The sequence below is a fragment of the Rhincodon typus genome, chromosome 1 (genome assembly GCF_021869965.1).
Source record: "Rhincodon typus isolate 14 chromosome 1, sRhiTyp1.1, whole genome shotgun sequence".
NCBI lineage: Eukaryota > Metazoa > Chordata > Chondrichthyes > Orectolobiformes > Rhincodontidae > Rhincodon > Rhincodon typus.
Window position 1 is genome coordinate 122,609,267 of NC_063332.1, and position 17,873 is coordinate 122,627,139.

General features: G+C 39.7%; 1 protein-coding gene across 1 annotated transcript in view; it reads left to right on the forward strand.

Annotated features, from left to right (window-relative positions):
• The window catches only part of LOC125484953 (testican-3-like), a 229,502-nt gene that overhangs the window by 155,024 nt on the left and 56,605 nt on the right, over positions 1-17,873 (forward strand). The window contains exons 3-4 of the mRNA XM_048605668.1: positions 2,604-2,612; positions 2,725-2,770. Coding sequence (XP_048461625.1) covers positions 2,604-2,612; positions 2,725-2,770 — 55 coding nt within the window. The remainder of the gene's footprint in view (positions 1-2,603; positions 2,613-2,724; positions 2,771-17,873) is intronic.

Here is a 17,873-nt window from a genome sequence, read left to right on the forward strand (position 1 = left end):
GATGGGGGTGAGGGAGGAGGTATGGGGGCAGGTGTAGCACTTCCTGCAGTTGCAGGGAAAAGTGCCGGGTGTGGTGGAGCTGGAGGGGAGTGTGGAGCGGACAAGGGAGTCATGGAGAGAGTGGTCCCTCCGGAAAGCAGATAAGGGTGGGGAGGGAAAGATGTCTTTGGTGGTGCACCTTCGCCGGTTACAGGGGAAGGTGCTGTAAGGCTGTGGGGGGCCTGTTGGGGGTGAAGGAAGAGTGGACCAGGGTGTCCTGGAGGGAACGGTCCCTGCGGAAGTTGTCCAGACCTGCTGAGCTTTTCCAGCAACTTTGCTTTTGTTCCTGATTTACAGCATCAGCAGTTCTTTCTGTTATTTATTACTGATAGGGCAATAGTTGGCCAGGTTGAATTTGTCCTGCTTTTTGTGGATAGGACATAGCCCGGCAATGTTCCATATTTCCGGGTAGATACCTGTGTTGTTACTATACTGAAACAGCTTGGTAAGGGGCACAGCTAGTTCTGGAGCTCATATCCTCAGTACTATTATTGAATGTAGTTTAGGCCCACAGCGTTTGCAGTGTGCAGCACTTCCAACTGTATTTTGATATCACATGAGGTGAATCCATTTGGCTGAAGACTGGCATCCCTGATGCTGGGAAGCTCTGGAAGAGATTGAGATGGATCTTCAATCTGCATTTCTGGCTGAAGATTGTTGTGAATGCTTCAGCCTTATTTTTTTGCACTGAAGTGCTGGGCTTTCGTATCATTGAGGATTTGTGGAGCCACCTCCTCCACTGAGTTTTTCAATTATATATCACCATTGGCAACAGGATGTGACAGGACTACAGAACTTAGATCTGATACATTGGTTGTAGCATCATTTACCTCTATCAATCACTTGTTGCTTATGCTGTTTGGCACGCAGGTAGCCCTGTTCTGTAGCTTCATCAGGTTGACACTTTATTTTTAGATATGCTCAGTGCTGCTCCTGCTATGCCGTCCTTCACTCTGCATTGAACTAGGGCTGAATCTTGGACAAATCTTCCTGTGCACGTTGTATCCATTGTGCCTCGAAGAACGGAACCTGGTAGAAGCTTTTCAGCCTCTGGAAGAAGGCAGTTGAGGAAGATTTTTGCAATGACATTCTCTGAGGCAGTGATACTGTATTATAGTCCAGTGACATAATTCAGAGTCCCATTGTAATGTTTTAGGGATATGGGTTTGAATCGTATTATGGCACAAGGTGAAATTTGAATTCAATTTTTAAAAAATTGGAATTAAAAACCTAGTCCAATGTCCATTGTCAATTTTTGTACCTATCTGGTTCCTATAAGTACCTATGGTTCACTTAGACCTTTAGGAAAAGAAGACTTCCTTCTTATGTTGTCTAACCTACTTGGCAAGTCGAGACCTACAGCGATGTGGCTGATTCTTAACTTGCCCTAGCAAGCCACCTAGCTCAATTATATTTAGGGATGAATAGTAAATGCTTGCCCAGTTAACAATGCCCACATCCCAGGCTCAAATTTGCCCATTTCCTGTCACTAAGCAAATCTTCTATATATGCTAATATATTGCCTGAACATGATGTGCTTTTATGTATGGTAATGTTTTATCTGACACTTTATTACATGGAAATCCAAGTACATTACTTTGGTTCCCTTTTTCCACCCTACTAATTAAATATCTTCAAAAAACTCTGGTTAAATTTATCAAACATGATTTTTCTTTCATAAAACCATGTTTACTCTGTTCAATCGCATGATGATTTTCTACCTCCTTAATATTGAATCCAGCATCTTCCCAAATGATGGATTTGCTTGCCTGTAATTTTCTATATTCTGTCTCTTCTTTTTTCCAATTGACTGGGACCTTTCAGTGGAATTTTGGAAGATTATAAACTTTCTTTGATTGCAAGAAGAGTTAATGATATTCACACCTGAGCATGGGAATGCCTGATGCAGCGCTGGCAAAGAAATAATTAAAATAAAACAGATTTATAAGTTAAACTTTGTCAGATATAATTTCCCAGGTGATTTTATACATGGGTGTGACTTCAGATAAGAAAAAAAATCCAACGTCGAGATAGACCAAGAAAAATATGGAAACATTTTCCTATATCCAAGAATGTTTCTATACAGATTGGCTATGGAGTTGGAAAATAAACCTCTCTAACCTTTTTGTCTTTCAGCTACACATCTTACAATATCAGAATATTTATGCTTAGCATCAAAAGCATGTCAAATAGGTTTAAATTGAAAAAGACATTTTCAATACAAAAACAAAATTTTGCACATGCTAGAAGTTTCAAGTAAGGACTGAAAACATTGGATATACTTGGATCTGACCACATTTGTGGAGAGATAAACAAAGTTAATTTTTCAGTTGATGACCTTAATAGGTTTGAAATGTCAGCAACTTAAAATGATTATCTCTGTTTTCTATCTCCAGAGATACTGCTTGAGCAGTTGAATAATTGCAGCCTTTGCTGTCGATTAAAATATGTGGAATGTTATTTTAATTTTGCATCTTTGATGTAACTTGAAGGTTCCTTTATTTTTGACAAAAATGTTTCTAATTTGTTTCTATTCTTTTTATCTCTGATGCTTGCCCTCACAGGAAGTTGAGGTTTGTATTTATTTTTCAATTGTACATTTGTTGTAATCTAATCCACAAGAATATTCTAAAATTACAATTTCACAGGTGAAGTGAATTTCTTTCTTTCTTGTCTTTCTTCCAGGATGATTATTTCAGAAGCTGGAACACTGGCAGACATTCGGATCCAGGTACCGTACTGGAAAATCTCTTCACAATCGTGATTAATGTCCAATATCGATTTTAAGTTTTCAGTCATAGAAAAGAAACTGCCACTTTTCAATTTTTTATAACAATAATTTGCTTATGAGAGAAAAATAAGCAGTGACTGAAATGTGCAACCATGCCTTATATGTAAATTACAACTGTTCTTTCAGAATCTCAATTGTCTGGCCTTTGGCCTTCCTGTTAGCACAATATTGTCACAGTTACTGAAGTGCTGAACCACTGACTTATCTTCAGTGACGTAGAGCCAACATGACCCTTACTCTGTCTCATCTGGTACTTCTCTTTATGGTCATCATTCTAAGCTCCATTTAATCCAACAATTGCAGACTTGAAAGGCCATAATAGACAAATAAATCAGCCATCCATCAGAACTGGCTGGATGACAAGAAGCGCTGTTGGATCAAACTTTTAGTATTCAAAGATATCCCCTGGCTGCCTCTTGTGAACTGCAAACTGTGTTCTTAAGCTCATCTGTCTTTTTCACCCTCCTTTCTGAAAAGAAGTGCAAAATACTCAGGGACTTAATTACCACTAAGATTCAGATCATCCAATCAGCTGCCTCCCTTCCAGTCAACTTTACTCCTAAGGTTGTTCCTGCTTTAGCCCTGAATGTGGACCTTTTTACAGTTTAGTTTGTTCTCTCTTTTTTATGTCTGGTCAGCTCACCTCGCCCATGAGGCCTACCTTTAATCTCCCTCAAAATGTTTTGCAGCTAAACAGCTGACCACCCAACCTCCATTCTAAGCTCCAATTTTAGTTGATACTTTTAACTGTTCTATCTCCTTTAAATCTGCTGTATCAAACTTCTTGGTATGGGGTTACAAGAGCATCTTTGACTTCTCTACCTTTGTAAACTGTGTCCGATCCCCAACTTCCATTGCTTTCCAAATCCTTAAATGCATTGAGACATCACAAATACATGTCCATTTTACCAAGAACTCTACGTTTCAATCCCTTCAGTCAGGTTTCCATCCTGTCACAGTAATAAAACCACTCTTAATGAAGTCATAAAATAACATGCATTGCGACCAAAGCAATGCAAACTTTAAATTATCCTTTCTCATTTTCCTGAAGCAGTTTGCAGTTTTTTTGGCATAGTTAACCACAACCTCCACTCGAGAACTCTACAATGTGTTTTGTCATTAAGGTGGATAAGAGTACGTCCATCTAGATACATTTTTAACAATCTTCTGAGAACTAGAGTACTACTTTAGGCAGTTTCTCATACCACTCCTGGCATTTTATTTCTGGTCTCAGCCAAGGATCTATCCTTCACCCCCCACCTAATTCTCATTCCTGTGGTGCACCCGGATGATATGTGGAAACAAAGAGCTGGTTTTCACTTGCATGCTGACAACACTTATTTTTGTTCACTATCACCACCTCAACTAATTCATCATCTTTAAATTTCAAATTGCTTATTCAACATTTTATCCAGATTAACAGAAATTTCCATCAAAGACATTAATTTTATTCCCTGCCACAATTTCAGTTGCCTAGCCCCCGACTTCATCACTCAAAAACCCAGTGTCCAAGTCCACTGTTCATAGCCTTGATGTCATACTGAAATCAGTTTTTAATCACACGTCTGCATTGCCATTCAGACCTCTATCATGCCCTTGCCTCAGTTCCTTTGCTCCTAAAACTCTCACCCATACTTTAATAATACCCTCAACTATCCTAATGCACTTTGGCTTTCCTTCCTTCTACCTTCTTTGAACTTAAGGTCTTCTAAATCTCTGGTTCTTTCTCTTACTAAGTTGTAGAACATAAGAGCAGGAGTAGCCCATTTAGCTGTGCTGTTCTGCTCCTCCATTCTAGATCATGGTTGATCAAATACCTCTACCATATTCCTTCCCTATCCCAATGTTGTTTGATGCCAACAGCATCTAGAAATCTATCAGTCTGTCCCTTGAACTTGTGAAATGACAGAACTTCCTTATCCTCTGGAATAGAGAATGTTGAAGATTTGCCACCCTCTGAGTGAAGAAGTGCTCCTCATCTCAGTCTTCAATGGCTTATCTTTTATTCTTAGACTATGCCCCCTAGTTCTAGACCATGCATCCATAACACATATACTTTCTGTATCTACTTTGTCTACTCCTTTAGGAATTTTGTAATTGTCTCTCATTCTTGTAAATCCCAGAGAATACAGGGCTAGACTCCACAGTCATTCTTTGTAGGACAGTCTGACCATCCCAAGAATCAGTCTGGTCAAGCTCCATTCCACTCCCTGTACAGCAAGTAAAGTATTTGTTTGGCAAGGTGATGAGAATTGTATACAATACCCCAGTGTGGGCTCTCCAGTGTTCTATACAGTTGAAGCAAACCTTCATTACTTTTGTGCTGAAACCTTTTTGTGGCGAAGTATCATTTGCCATCTGAAATACTCGCTGCATCTACGTGCCAGCTTTCAATGCCTTAAGAACAAGAACACTTTTAGCCCTGTTTGGACATCAGCACTTTCCGATCTCCTGATAATTAAGAAATACTTGGAATATTACATACAGTTCTGGTCACCATACTACCAGAGGGATGTAGATACTTTGGCAAGGGTAGAGAAAAGGCTTACTAGGATGTTGCCTGGTAAAGGCAAATTTAGCTATGAAGAAAGGTTGGATAGACTGGGTTTGTTTTCACTGGAATGCAGGAGATTGAGGGCTGACCTGATAGAAGTTTATAAGATTGTGAATGGCATGGATAGAGTGGAAAGTATGAGGCTATTTCCCAGGGTGGAGGTGTCAACTACTAGGGGACACAGGTTTAAGGTGCAAAGGGAGAAGTTTAAAAGAGATGTGCGAGGCACGTTTTTCACACAAAGGGTGGTGAGCTCCTGGAACGTGCTGCCAGAGGAAGTGGTGGAAGTAGACACAATAGGAGTATTCAACAAGCACCTGGATGAATACATGAATAGGAAGGGAATAGAAGGATATGGATCCTAGAAGAGAAGACAGTTTTAATATAAAGTAAAAACAGATTCTATATGTGTTCTTCCAATGAAAGGTTCTTACTGACTAATGCACTGATCCTGTTCCTTTTATCAGCACCAAACATCTCCTTTCCCTTTTTGCCCATCCCTCTAAGTGTTGAATGTCCTTAATATTCAGTTTCTAGGCTTCCAGTCTTGGTCACCCTAAAACCATATTTCTGTAATGGCAATTAAATCATATCCCTTCACTTCTGTTAACACAAATTTATCGTTCTTCAGATTGCTACGAGCATTCAGATAGTGTTCTTTTCAGTCTGCCTTTATACCACAATTCCGTAATTTGACCTTGGGTGATTCTAGGAATTTTTTTTGCCATTATTTCATGTATAATTTAAAGTTGTACTACATATCAACATTTTTCTTTTTATCTGAATTCCCTCTTGGATTCCCTTCACCCTGACAAGCCGTAACAAAACTCCTGATGTGTATGTTAGTTCCTGCAATGCCACCCTCATTGTATAGGTTTCTGCTCCAGCAACAATTCCAATGCCATAGAAATCTAAAATTCTGTCTTGTGAACCATTTTTCCAACCATGTGTTCATTCATTGGATCTTCTATTTTTATTCTCACTAGCATAATGAAATATACAAAATAGGAGCGGAAGTAGACCATTTGATCCCTTGAGCTTTGTGTGCCATTCACTGAGATCGTGGCTGATCCATTTGTGTTTCAAATTCAACATTTCCAAATACCTCTGATAACTTGATTCTTATTAGGCAAATCTAACAATGCCATAAAAATATTTGATGACTTTATGTCCACAGTCTTGAGGCAGAGTTCCTATGTTGCACAATCCTCTGAGGGAAAAGAAATGTCTCCTTATGTTTGTCCTAAGATGGTGACACCTACTTTCAAAACCGTGCCCCCAAGTTCGAGACTGATCACAAAGGAAGCATCTTTTCCATGTTCTTCATGTCAAGACTGGTGGTGCCATAAGATTGTCTCTCACTTGTTTCACCAGTGATGTGATGGAGGAGTCATCGACAGTGTAGTCAAGCAGCACTTTCTCAGCAGTAACCTACTCACTGACATTCACTTTGGGTTCGGCCAGGGCCAATTGACTCCTGACCTCATTACTACCTTGGTTCAACTATGGACAAAAAATTTGAATTCCCGAGGAGAGGTGAGAGTGATTGCCCTTGACATCAAGGCTACATTTGATCGAGGAGCTCTAGCGAAACTGGAGGCAATGGGAATCAGGGAACTCTCCGCTGTTTGAATTTCTACCTCGCACAAAGGATGATGATTGTGATTGTTGGAAGTCAGTCATCTCGGCTCCAGGACTTCTGTACAGGAACTCCTCAGGGGAAGTGTTCTAGGCCCAACCACCTTGATCTATTTCACCAATGATCTTCCTTCCATCAGAAGGTCAGAAGTGGATTTTTGCTTATGTGTTCACAATGTTTGGCACCATTCGTAACTCCTCAGAAGCAGTCTATGTCCAAATGCAGCAAGACCTTGACAATATTTAGGCTTGGGTTGACAAATAGCAAATTATTAAGCCATACAAGTGCTAAGCAATGATCATCTTCAAAAGAGAATCTTACCATTACCCTTTGACATTCAATGGCAATACCAACTCTGAATTGCCCCGCTATCAACATCCTGGGGGGTTACCATTAACCTAAATTGGAATAAGCCATATAAATGCTGTTGCTATAAGAGTAAGCCACAGACACAGAATACTGCAGTGAGTAACAGCACCTCCTGACTCCGCAATGCCTGCCTTTCATCTACAAGTCACAAGTTAGGAGTGTGATGGAATATTCATGATTTGCATGGTGAGTGCAGTTCCTACTCAAGAAGCTTGACCAGCCAGGACAATGTAGCCTGTTTGTTTTGCACCACATCCACAAAAAATTACCCCTCCCCTCCACTACTCATGTACAGTAGCTGAAGTGCGTAACATGCACACAGTGAACTGCAGCAATTCACCAAGGCTGTTTAGACAGTACCGTCCAAACTCAATGCTACAATGAGTCAGAAGGACAAGAGCAGCAGATGCATGGGAACACTGTCCTTGCAAATTCCCCTCCAAGCCACTCACCATCCTGACTTGGGAATACATTGCTATTTCTTCAGTGTCACTTGGTGAAAATCATGAACTGCCTTCCTAACAGCATTCTTGGTATGTCAATGCTAGATGGACTGTAGTGGTTCAAGAAAGTTGCTCAGCACCACCTCCTTAATCACATTTAGGGCAGGTAAATGTGTCAAAAATATCCTGAATTATACCCAAAATAAAAAACTGATTAGTGAGTGAGATGGACTTATGCACTACTTGCCTGCTCTTTCTGGACTGTCCAGTGTCAATCTGCATTGTGATCACTTCAGTTTATGGGCAGCATGTGGCTCAGCGGTTAGCACTGTAGCCTCACAGCACCAGGGACCTGGGTTCAATTCCACCCTCAGGTAACTGTGTGGAGTTTGCACATTCTCCCTGTGTCTACATGAGTTTCCTCCAGGTGCTCCAGTTTCCTCCCACAATCCAAAGATGTACAGGCTAGGTGGTTTGGCCATGCTAAATTGCCTGTGTCATTGTGAAATTTACAGATGCCCCACTATGACTCTAGGCTGCTCCTTTATGCAGACTGCCTATCTTGGAGACCTTTCTCATGTCCATTTCTTTTCCTTTCATCAAATTTTCTGGTTCCTGGCTAAGCAACATGTCAATTTTAAAATATGTATTCTGACCTCGGCATTGTCCATCCTTCACTATCCCTATAATCTTCTCAACCCCTTTGATCTGTCTGTTCCTTCCATCTGGCTTCTTGAACATAATCATGCTACTGTTGGCAACTTTCAGTGGCCAAAGCCCTGAGTTCTGGAAATACCTCTCCTCGATTTTTGTCTCTCTCCCACTTCTCTCCTTCCAAATACTTATTTGAACCTATTTTGATCATTTGTCTTAATGTCTCCTTCCAGGGCTCAATGTGTACATTGTGTATGGTGGTATTTAGTGAAGTGCCTTGGATTGCTTCATTACCTTAAATGCTATATCAATTCAAGTTGTTGCAGCTGGAAATAACATAAGGGATCAAAATAAACAAGTGGTAGATTTCAATGAAACGCTTGAGTGTTTTGTCTTTGTTACACAGGTTGCAGATACATCTGAAATTAATGTGTAAACTTAATGCTGCTAGAATTTATATAGAACATCAGGTGAAAAATGTGTTGTGAAAATTGATTTGTGGTTATGCCATTATGGTTCAGATCAATAATCTAGTACCCTAAAGCTAGAAGTTATTTGCCCTGTATCATTCGTGCAGATGTTTGTGTATGTGTTAGAGTGAATGTTAATTTACACAGGGAATGGACTGACACTAATTAAATTCGTTACAATGTAACTCTTACACCCTGTGGACAATTTCAATTACTTTTCCTTAAAAAAAAATCACATTTCAAAACACCAACTTGAAAATGTCACTTGCTCTTTTAGCTAATCTGCTGACCACCTGAACTACATGTCAACACTTATTTTAGAGGTCTACTGGAAAGGAACAGTCAGTATGCTCATTTATAACCTCGCTATTTATTTATATACGTTGACAGTGTAATGCATCAATTAATCCAACAAAATCTGGCTTGAGAGCATGATTCTTTTGCTTTCATAAGCAACCAGAATTAAGATATCATTGGAGTGAAATTTAGAACTTGGGTATTGGTGCTGCAGATAGCACGATGGATGTTTAATGTTATTCTACTGATGCTTGTTGTGTTTCCACCGACTTTAAGTTGGCCTACATGCTGGAAAGGCACTCATGAAAAGATCATTTTTGTGCATGAGAATCATATGACTTGGTGTTACCTTGATATCACTCATTCCCCCAAGCATCATGTAGCTATCTGTTTCCACATTTGAGCCATACAGACATTTGTAATTAATTTCTATCACCAAGTAACCTGGCCTCAACTGCAGCATTGTGTTTAAGGGCTAGGTAGCAATTTTGCACTCTTATTCATTTTTAATAATTTCTGTCTCTAGTGATACTTTGGGGTGTTTCTAGGGGTATTGTGTGGTACTCCTATGTGAAATTTTAGTGGGTTTTCTGCATCTTTACTGGGAGGGTGGAGCATTCAGTGACCTAGCCACATATAAGCCTCAGTAGCAATGCCTCTGGGTCAGTATGACTGGGAGATGAAGCTGCCGTGTAGAGGGTAAACCTCTGCTTTGTTTGCTATACCAAGTTAGGCTTGCCCTCTTCCTTGCTCCTTGACACTTACAGGAGGCCTTCTAGCAAACCATCAATTCACCCAACATCTCAATGCATGAAATTGCTGTTTTCCTATACACCATCCCATTGAACTCCTGTTCACAGTCTTCCATATCTTTTCCCTGGTATGGCTGTAGCCCCACTGTGGTTTGTGACAAGGAGACCATCTTCTCCAGAGGACTCCGAAAATTCATGCATTCATTTCTCATGACAGCTCTACTTTATTGTCTTTGAATGGGAGGCCATCTTGTTCTGCACAAATGAGTAAAAGTGTCAGTGGTCCTGTTGCATTGTGTTTGAATGATGTGCTTGTTACTGCTGAAAGCTAGGGATGTGTAGAAGCAGTGGGAGCTGGGTAGAATGCTGAGACCTTTTTAATATGAGGGTGAGCTAGAGTATCTGGATGTTGGATGAGAGTTCTGAGATCACTGCTGACAGAGGAATGATGTAAGTTTAGTATGTTGAGAGCAACTAGTCAAGTAGAGGGGAAGAGATGTCATGTGATGAATTCACTGACATTGACCACTTGCATTAAGTCATTCTATTTCTTGTGGCTCTACTACCAGGTTCTCCAGACCAGACATTGGGACTAAATGTATTTGGGGGTCGTCCTTCAAGACTTCTTGAAACCCCAGGTGCATAACCTTTGCATCCCCTCCTGTGCATGTTCATCTCTTGCATCTGCCATGTCATCCCATCTGTGACCCTCCCTTCCACTCTCTCTTCTGATCTTGAAATTTACTTGTTTGCAGTTGTAGCATTAGTATTCAGCAGAAGTCTTTTGTGATTCAGTGCCACTTCTGTTTAAGGACAGACACCTTTGAGAACAGAAGGCTGGTTCTACTGTGTGCGGTTAGCACATGTTTGGTTCTTTGCTGAGTGCAGAGGCTGCCAACAATGTGTCCCTACTTTTCCCAAGTGTACAATCAAGCAACAGAGGAGGCAGTACCAAATTTTCATGCTGTCTGTGGGCAGACCTTGAATCATAATTCTGACATCAGGAAATGATATGCACCTATTTTTAACACCATATCTGACATTCCATACATTCAAACAAACTATATAGGATATATAAATGGAACACAATCATATTTCTCCTCTTATAACTTGTGTTTATTACCTAACGTGCCAGCAGCTGTTTGCAAACAATCAAGGTGAATGATGACATATTACAGCAATTTATTCTCTTGGAAACACCATTTGTATGGTGTTATTGCCTTTTAGGTATGTCTTTCTTTTCACTTCATTTCATTTCATTTCACTTCGTTTCTTGTCAGTAGAAAGAAAATTTTGCTCTTGGGTAGACAATAGGAACTGGATTTATGTTAAGTATTTCGAATGTCAGGAAATTTAGTCAATAATTCTGCTAAACAAAGTTTTTGTAGAGTCCAGTCATACATGTTGCTGAACAAGAGTGTTAATTTAACTTATTATATTTCTATTTAATTTTTCTTACTGGTAGAGTTCCTGTAACCAAATTCTGAAAGAAGCCATTTGAAACAAAAACAAATCAATTTCTGTGACTGGATTGGTTCAGTGCTCATGTTTTTCAAAGAAAGCTCTGGGATAAGTTGATTTTGCTGTAAATCTTTTGATGAAAGAAAATAAAGAAAATTATTCTTGTAGAGAGGTGACATAGGTTCTGTGAGCCAAAAACAAATCTCCTGTAATATATCCAACCTGTGATTCAAACACACAATTGTCATGGTGCAGTAGGAAACCATTTGGTTCGCTGTGTCTGTAGCAGCTCTCTGAGCATTTTGATTTAGCGCCAATTTCCTGCTTTTTCCCTGTAACCCTGCACATTGCTTCTATTTTAGGTAATCTTCTGGTTCCTTCTTACATACTTCAATTGAACCTGCTCCACCACACTTTCAGCCAGTGCATTCAATGCCATAACTACTTGCTGTGTGAAAAAGTTCTTTCTCATCTTGCATGCTTCTTTTACAACATGCTTTAAAACAGTGCCCTCTGGTTCTTGATTATTGGACGAGTGGAACAGTTTTTTTTGTTTCTTTTCTGTACTGTCCAGACCTGTTAGAGTGAATTAGGCTGTAAGGGTTAACCTTTCATGATTTTGAATGAGATGAAAAGGATGTAATGAATGATATAATTTAATTGGTGCTCTGAAGAAGACGATCAGGCTATTATCAATTGAAAGTATAAACAGCCTTGGATGTACAGTGTCTACAAAAACAAAATATTCTGTACATTCTCATTTTCCCTAAACAATTACGTTATTTGCAAACATAACATGTTCTCTTCCGTTGTTCAGCTACTTGAGGATCTCATCCATGTGTTATGATTCTATCTGATGTTAACTGGTCAAATTGGGTCTGAGCGAAACCTGGCTTGTTAGATCCTAACCTTTTTTTGTGTAACTGTGGAGCTTAGTTACTGTACACATTCACAGGAGGCTGCCAGTGTATGTTTGCCACAAATAAGAAAATGTTTGATTATTAAAGAAATATAGAATATAAACTGTATTATTCTAGACAAAAACAGTTTGGAAAGGTTTTATTGTAGTCTGGCCACTTTTCAGTTTGGAAAGCAGTGAGAAGTATTTCTGCCAGTTCCTAATTGCTGATTTCATCGTTGGCTATGAGATCTTATAAGATGACAAGAAATAAGAAATAAGAGTGGGAGTCCATTTCACCCCTCAAACATGGTCTGCCATTCAACGTGACCATGGCTGATTTGAATTTCCTAGCCAAGCTCGTCCTCTCCTTTTAACTCCTCTCACTTTCAGGTGTGGCCATGGGTACTTGCATGGGTCCCAGTAATTCCTGTCTCTTTGTGGGGTACATGGGACATTCCTTGTTGCAATCCGACTCGGCGTCCATCCCTATAACTCTTTCTCCGGTACATCAATGACATCATTGGTGTTGCTTCCCTCTCTAGTTTGGAATTGGAAAGCTTTAGCAATTTCACTTCCAATTTCTACCCACTTGCACGTTCACCAGGTCTGTCTCCCAACATCTGTGACTACACTGAATAATTTCTGCCATTAGTGGCTACAGTGGAAAGTTCCCACCCTTGACAGAGCTTCACTGAATGGATCGCACTGTTCACAGTCTTTAATGAATTCAATTTCCTTCATTGCTTTACTGAATGAATTCAGCTGCCTGTTAGTTTTAGATAGTTTTACTATTACTGGAATCGGGGAGTGGGGGTGTTAGTTAGCTCAGTTGACTGGTTTATGATGTAGAGTGATGCCAACAGTGTGGGTAAATCCTGCACCAGCTGAAGTCACCATGAAGGACTGTCTTTCTTAACCTTTGCCTTTACCTGAGCCATGGCGACCTTCAGGATAAACCACCACCAATGGATAAAGCTGGCCCTGTAAATCCTAACCGCAAGATGGTGATAGAAAACTTACCTTGTGGTGACCAAGAATCCTGCTAGCTCATTCAAAATGATTGGTGCTGAGGATTTATCATTCAAAAATAATTAGGGAATAGACATTGTAGATATAGTTGCACAGAAGAAACAAAGTTGTACTTAAAAATCAGATGACAAACAATGGTAATAATGCAAAGAAAGTTAAACTGAGTATAGAAAATAAATGTGGAAAGCCAAAAGGATTAAAAATGAGCAGGCCAAGCAGCATCATAGGAGCTCCTATGATGCTGCTTGGCCTGCTGTGTTCATCCAGCTCTACACCTTGTTATCTCAGATTTTCCAGCATCTGCAGTTCCTACTATCTCAGGATTAAAAACCATTTCCTCTGACTCCATGTATTTCAGAAGATAAGTGACAGAGATCTCAAAATACAGTTCACCAGTTATGAAAAATATAGTTAAGGGATTTTCATGCCTAAATTTAATAAATTTATAAAAGATGGAACATGGATTAATTCGGATTATACCAAGAATAAGTGGGTTTTAAGCTAATGAAATATTTGAAGTACTAAAATTTTATACATCAGAATATAAATGAAGAACCATTTAAGAAAAGTCTTGAAGCTTTTGCATACATTTAAGAGCATATAGATGAAACATTGTTCAACTGATCAGTAAACTTGTACAATGTAGAATTTGTTGGGAAACATAAAAATTCAGATGAATGATTATTCAAAAAAAAAGTGACTGAAATATGGAATACATCACAGCATTAACAAGGGCAGTTAGATAAACTACTGGGGAAGAAAAATGTTTAAAAATACCGGAAATAAAAGTGATTGTTTATTTGAGGCAGATCAATCGTAGAAGCTCAATGAGCCGCTAGCCTGAAATTTCTCTATGCAAATGTAGGAAACTGTACTGAGAGTTAGGGGTGGGGAGAGAATCGTGGGTAGGGGTGTTGCGCAATGCTGCTGAATGCTGAGGTGGTTTGTTGGAGAGGGGTAAATTGTGTTTTCTAAACTCATACTCCCCATCTCTGAGTGGGGTTCATTCATGATAATTGCCCTTGCCCAGGACCTTGAGGTTTGGAGATGGTCTTGCTTTGGTAGTTGTGGATGGTGCAGCATTGAACTTTAAAATTGTTGTGTTTGATTTTCCTTCAGAATATGGCATTCTTCCATGATTTGTTTTATTTAGTCTGGTTCCTGATTGTGCATCAACAGCTACCTTCAGATGTTTTATTAAGATTGCAGCCACTTATTTTTCCATTTGTGCTTGCTAGTCTTGAGTTTGTTCTAGATGACAGAGGGAAATTGACATTTCATTCTTTCTGTTTAGGTCAACTTTGTTAATTCATTCCAAAGTCAGATGGTGAAGTCGAAAATAAACAGCAATCTTGTTACTTATTATTTTATTTCTTTACAGAATGCAAATTGACATTATATCTCTTGCTGCCAGAGTACCTGCAGCTTTTTGTTTTTATCCTCTTCTGCATGTCAGCTACCTCAGTGCAGGTCCAGGGGTCATTTTTGCTGATACTGTACTTCATCCTGACCTGCTGTCCATGGTAGTTTTTGTCAGTATAGCTTACGATTGTATTCCATTAGGGGGCAGGATGAGCAGACAGGCCCCTCGTCTAACCACAGCTGGAACGGGAATTTGACCTGCACTGTTGGCATTATTCTGTGCTACGTGACAGCCATCTAGCAAACAGTGATTTAGTTGCTGTCATGAAATGAAAAATATTCAGTTTAAGACAACAACCTTATCTCATTAGACGCCAAGTAGTTTCCTTGACCACACTAAACCAAGCAGGTTATGCATATCCATACCAGGAAAGAGAGTGATTGACGTAATCTACCAGAGAGTGCTTACAACATGACGAGAAATGGTGAGGACTCATCTTGCAATGGCACTGAATTCCTAACCTAAAAGAACTGTTCATTTAAAGGCTAAGTATGAATTTGAATCAAGAAAGATAAGAGCCTGTTGCATACATTGTTGAAGCTCATTTGACTGGATGGCTGGTTTGTGATGCAGGGATGCCAACAGCAAGTGTTCAATTTCCTAACTGGATGAAGTTACCATAAAGGATTTTCCTTCTTAATCTTTCCCCTTGCCTGAGACATGGTCACTCTCAGGTTAAACCACCACCAGTCCTCCCTCTGTAATGAGAGAACAGCCCTGTGGGCTGGTGGGACGATTGCAACTATATTGTATCTTTTTACGCTGTCAGATGTTCCTTTTCAATTGATGGCTTTTGACTTATCATGACTAGACCAACTTAAAAACATCTGTATAGTGGTGATTGTGTGAAGTGAATGATGGCAGTGATCTGAAGGGTAATAGCTCTAAGCAGTTCGGAAGCATTTTAAAGCAGATACTGCCAGCAATTATAGATAAGTTGGTCACGAGGATAGCATATAGATATAAGTGGGAAACTGTAAAGTTGGGGAATAGAAAGCTTTTTTAACACTGCTGACTGGGAATTATGCTTCTTTCATACCAGTGTGAAGATAGCCATCGTGAATTGAGTAGAAATTCTTTGGAAAAAGGAGGCAGTGCAGTAAAAGACTGATTTATTTTTTGCTTGTTTCATTGAACTTTGTTAGCACTAATTATTGATTTTCTGGGTTAATTGACAAAATTATAATTAATTGTAAGTTTACATAATATTTAAATAGAATTTAAAATGGCCAAATAGTTTCTGGTAATTCCCTCAACATAAATTTGCAAGACAATATCTCAATTTTTGGTGTTGGTATTCAGGATAAAAACTAGATGTGGATCCTGGTAATTCCATCTTTCGTTTATTTTTATGGGTAGGGTCTAAGTATTTTGCACTCCCTGAAGGAGTGTCCCAATTGTAACTTTAGACTGGCCATACTTCCTCATTAATTAGCAGTTTAGATGCTCACCTCAAGATTCAGATCATAACTTTGCAGAAAGATTAAATTTATTTTATCACATATATTCAACAAAACCTTTTAAAAGTGTGTTGATTGGAACAGTCCTTTTTTCAAGGAAGGGTTTTGATAGCCCCCAAGCATGGCCACTGTATGTGGACATAGAGTCATAGAGAAATACAGCATGGAAACAGATCCTTCGGTCCAACCAGTCCATGCTAAACATAATCCTAATCAAAACTAGTCCCACCTGCCTGCTCCTGGCCCATACCCCTCCAAACCTTTCCTATTCATGTATCTAACCAAATGTCTTTTAAATATTATAATTGTACCCGCATCCACCACTTCCTTAGGAAGTTCATTCCACATGTGAACCACCCTCAATGTAAAAACAATTTGCCTTTCATGTCTTTTTAAAATCTTTCTCCTCTCATCTTAAAAATGTGCCTCCAGTCTTGAAATCCCCCATCCGAGGGAAAAGACAACTACAATTAACTCTACCTATACTTCTCATTATTTTATAAACTTCTATCAGGTCGCCTCTCAACCTGCTATGCTCCAGTGAAAAAAGTCCCAGCCTATCCTGCCTTTCTTTATAATTTCTTTATTACATATAACCAGCAACATCTTGGTAAATCCCTTCTGAACCCTCTCTAGCTTGATAATATCCTTCCTTCAACTGGACAACCAGAACTGGACACAGTACTCCAGAAGAGGCCTTACCAGTGTCCTGTACAACCTCAACATAATGCCCGATTCCTATAGTCAAAGAACTGAGTGATGAAGGGAAGCATGCCAAATGCCTTTTTAACCACCCTGCCTATGTGTGATGCAAACTTCAAAGAATTATGTACCTGCACCCCGTAGGTCCCTCTGTTCTATAACACTTTGATTCGTTTATGATGATGTAACACTTAAGACAGATCACCAAACCTGTGAATTTTGATTTGATTTATTATTGTCACATGTACCTAAATGCAGTCAAAAGTTTTGTTTCGTGTGCAGGATGGGCTAATCATAACATACAAACCTCATAGGATGATTGAACAGAGCAAGGAATATAAAGTTACAACTGCAAAGAAGGTACACAAAAGCAAGATCAACATTAGATTTGAAATTTGAGAGGTCCATTCAGAAGTCTAGTAACAGCGGGGAAGAAACTGTTCTTGAACCTATTGGAACAAGTGTTTAAGCTTTTAGCCATGGGTACCCGCATGGGCCCAAGCTATGCCTGCCTCTTTGTAGGTTACGTGGAACAATCCCTCTTCCGTACCTACACCGGCCCTAAACCCCACCTCTTCCTCCGTTACATTGATGACTGTATCGGCGCCGCCTCGTGCTCCCACGAGGAACTCGAATAGTTCATCCACTTCACTAACACCTTCCACCCCAACCTTAAGTTTACCTGGACCATCTCTAACACCTCTCTCCCCTTCCTGGACCTCTCTGTCTCCATATCGGGCAACGACCTAGAAACCGATATTCATTTCAAGCCCACCGACTCCCACAGCTACCTAGAATACTCCTCCTCCCACCCACCTTCCTGCAAAAATGCTATCCCCTATTCCCAATTCCTTCGCCTCCGCCGCATCTGCTCCCAGGATGAGGCATT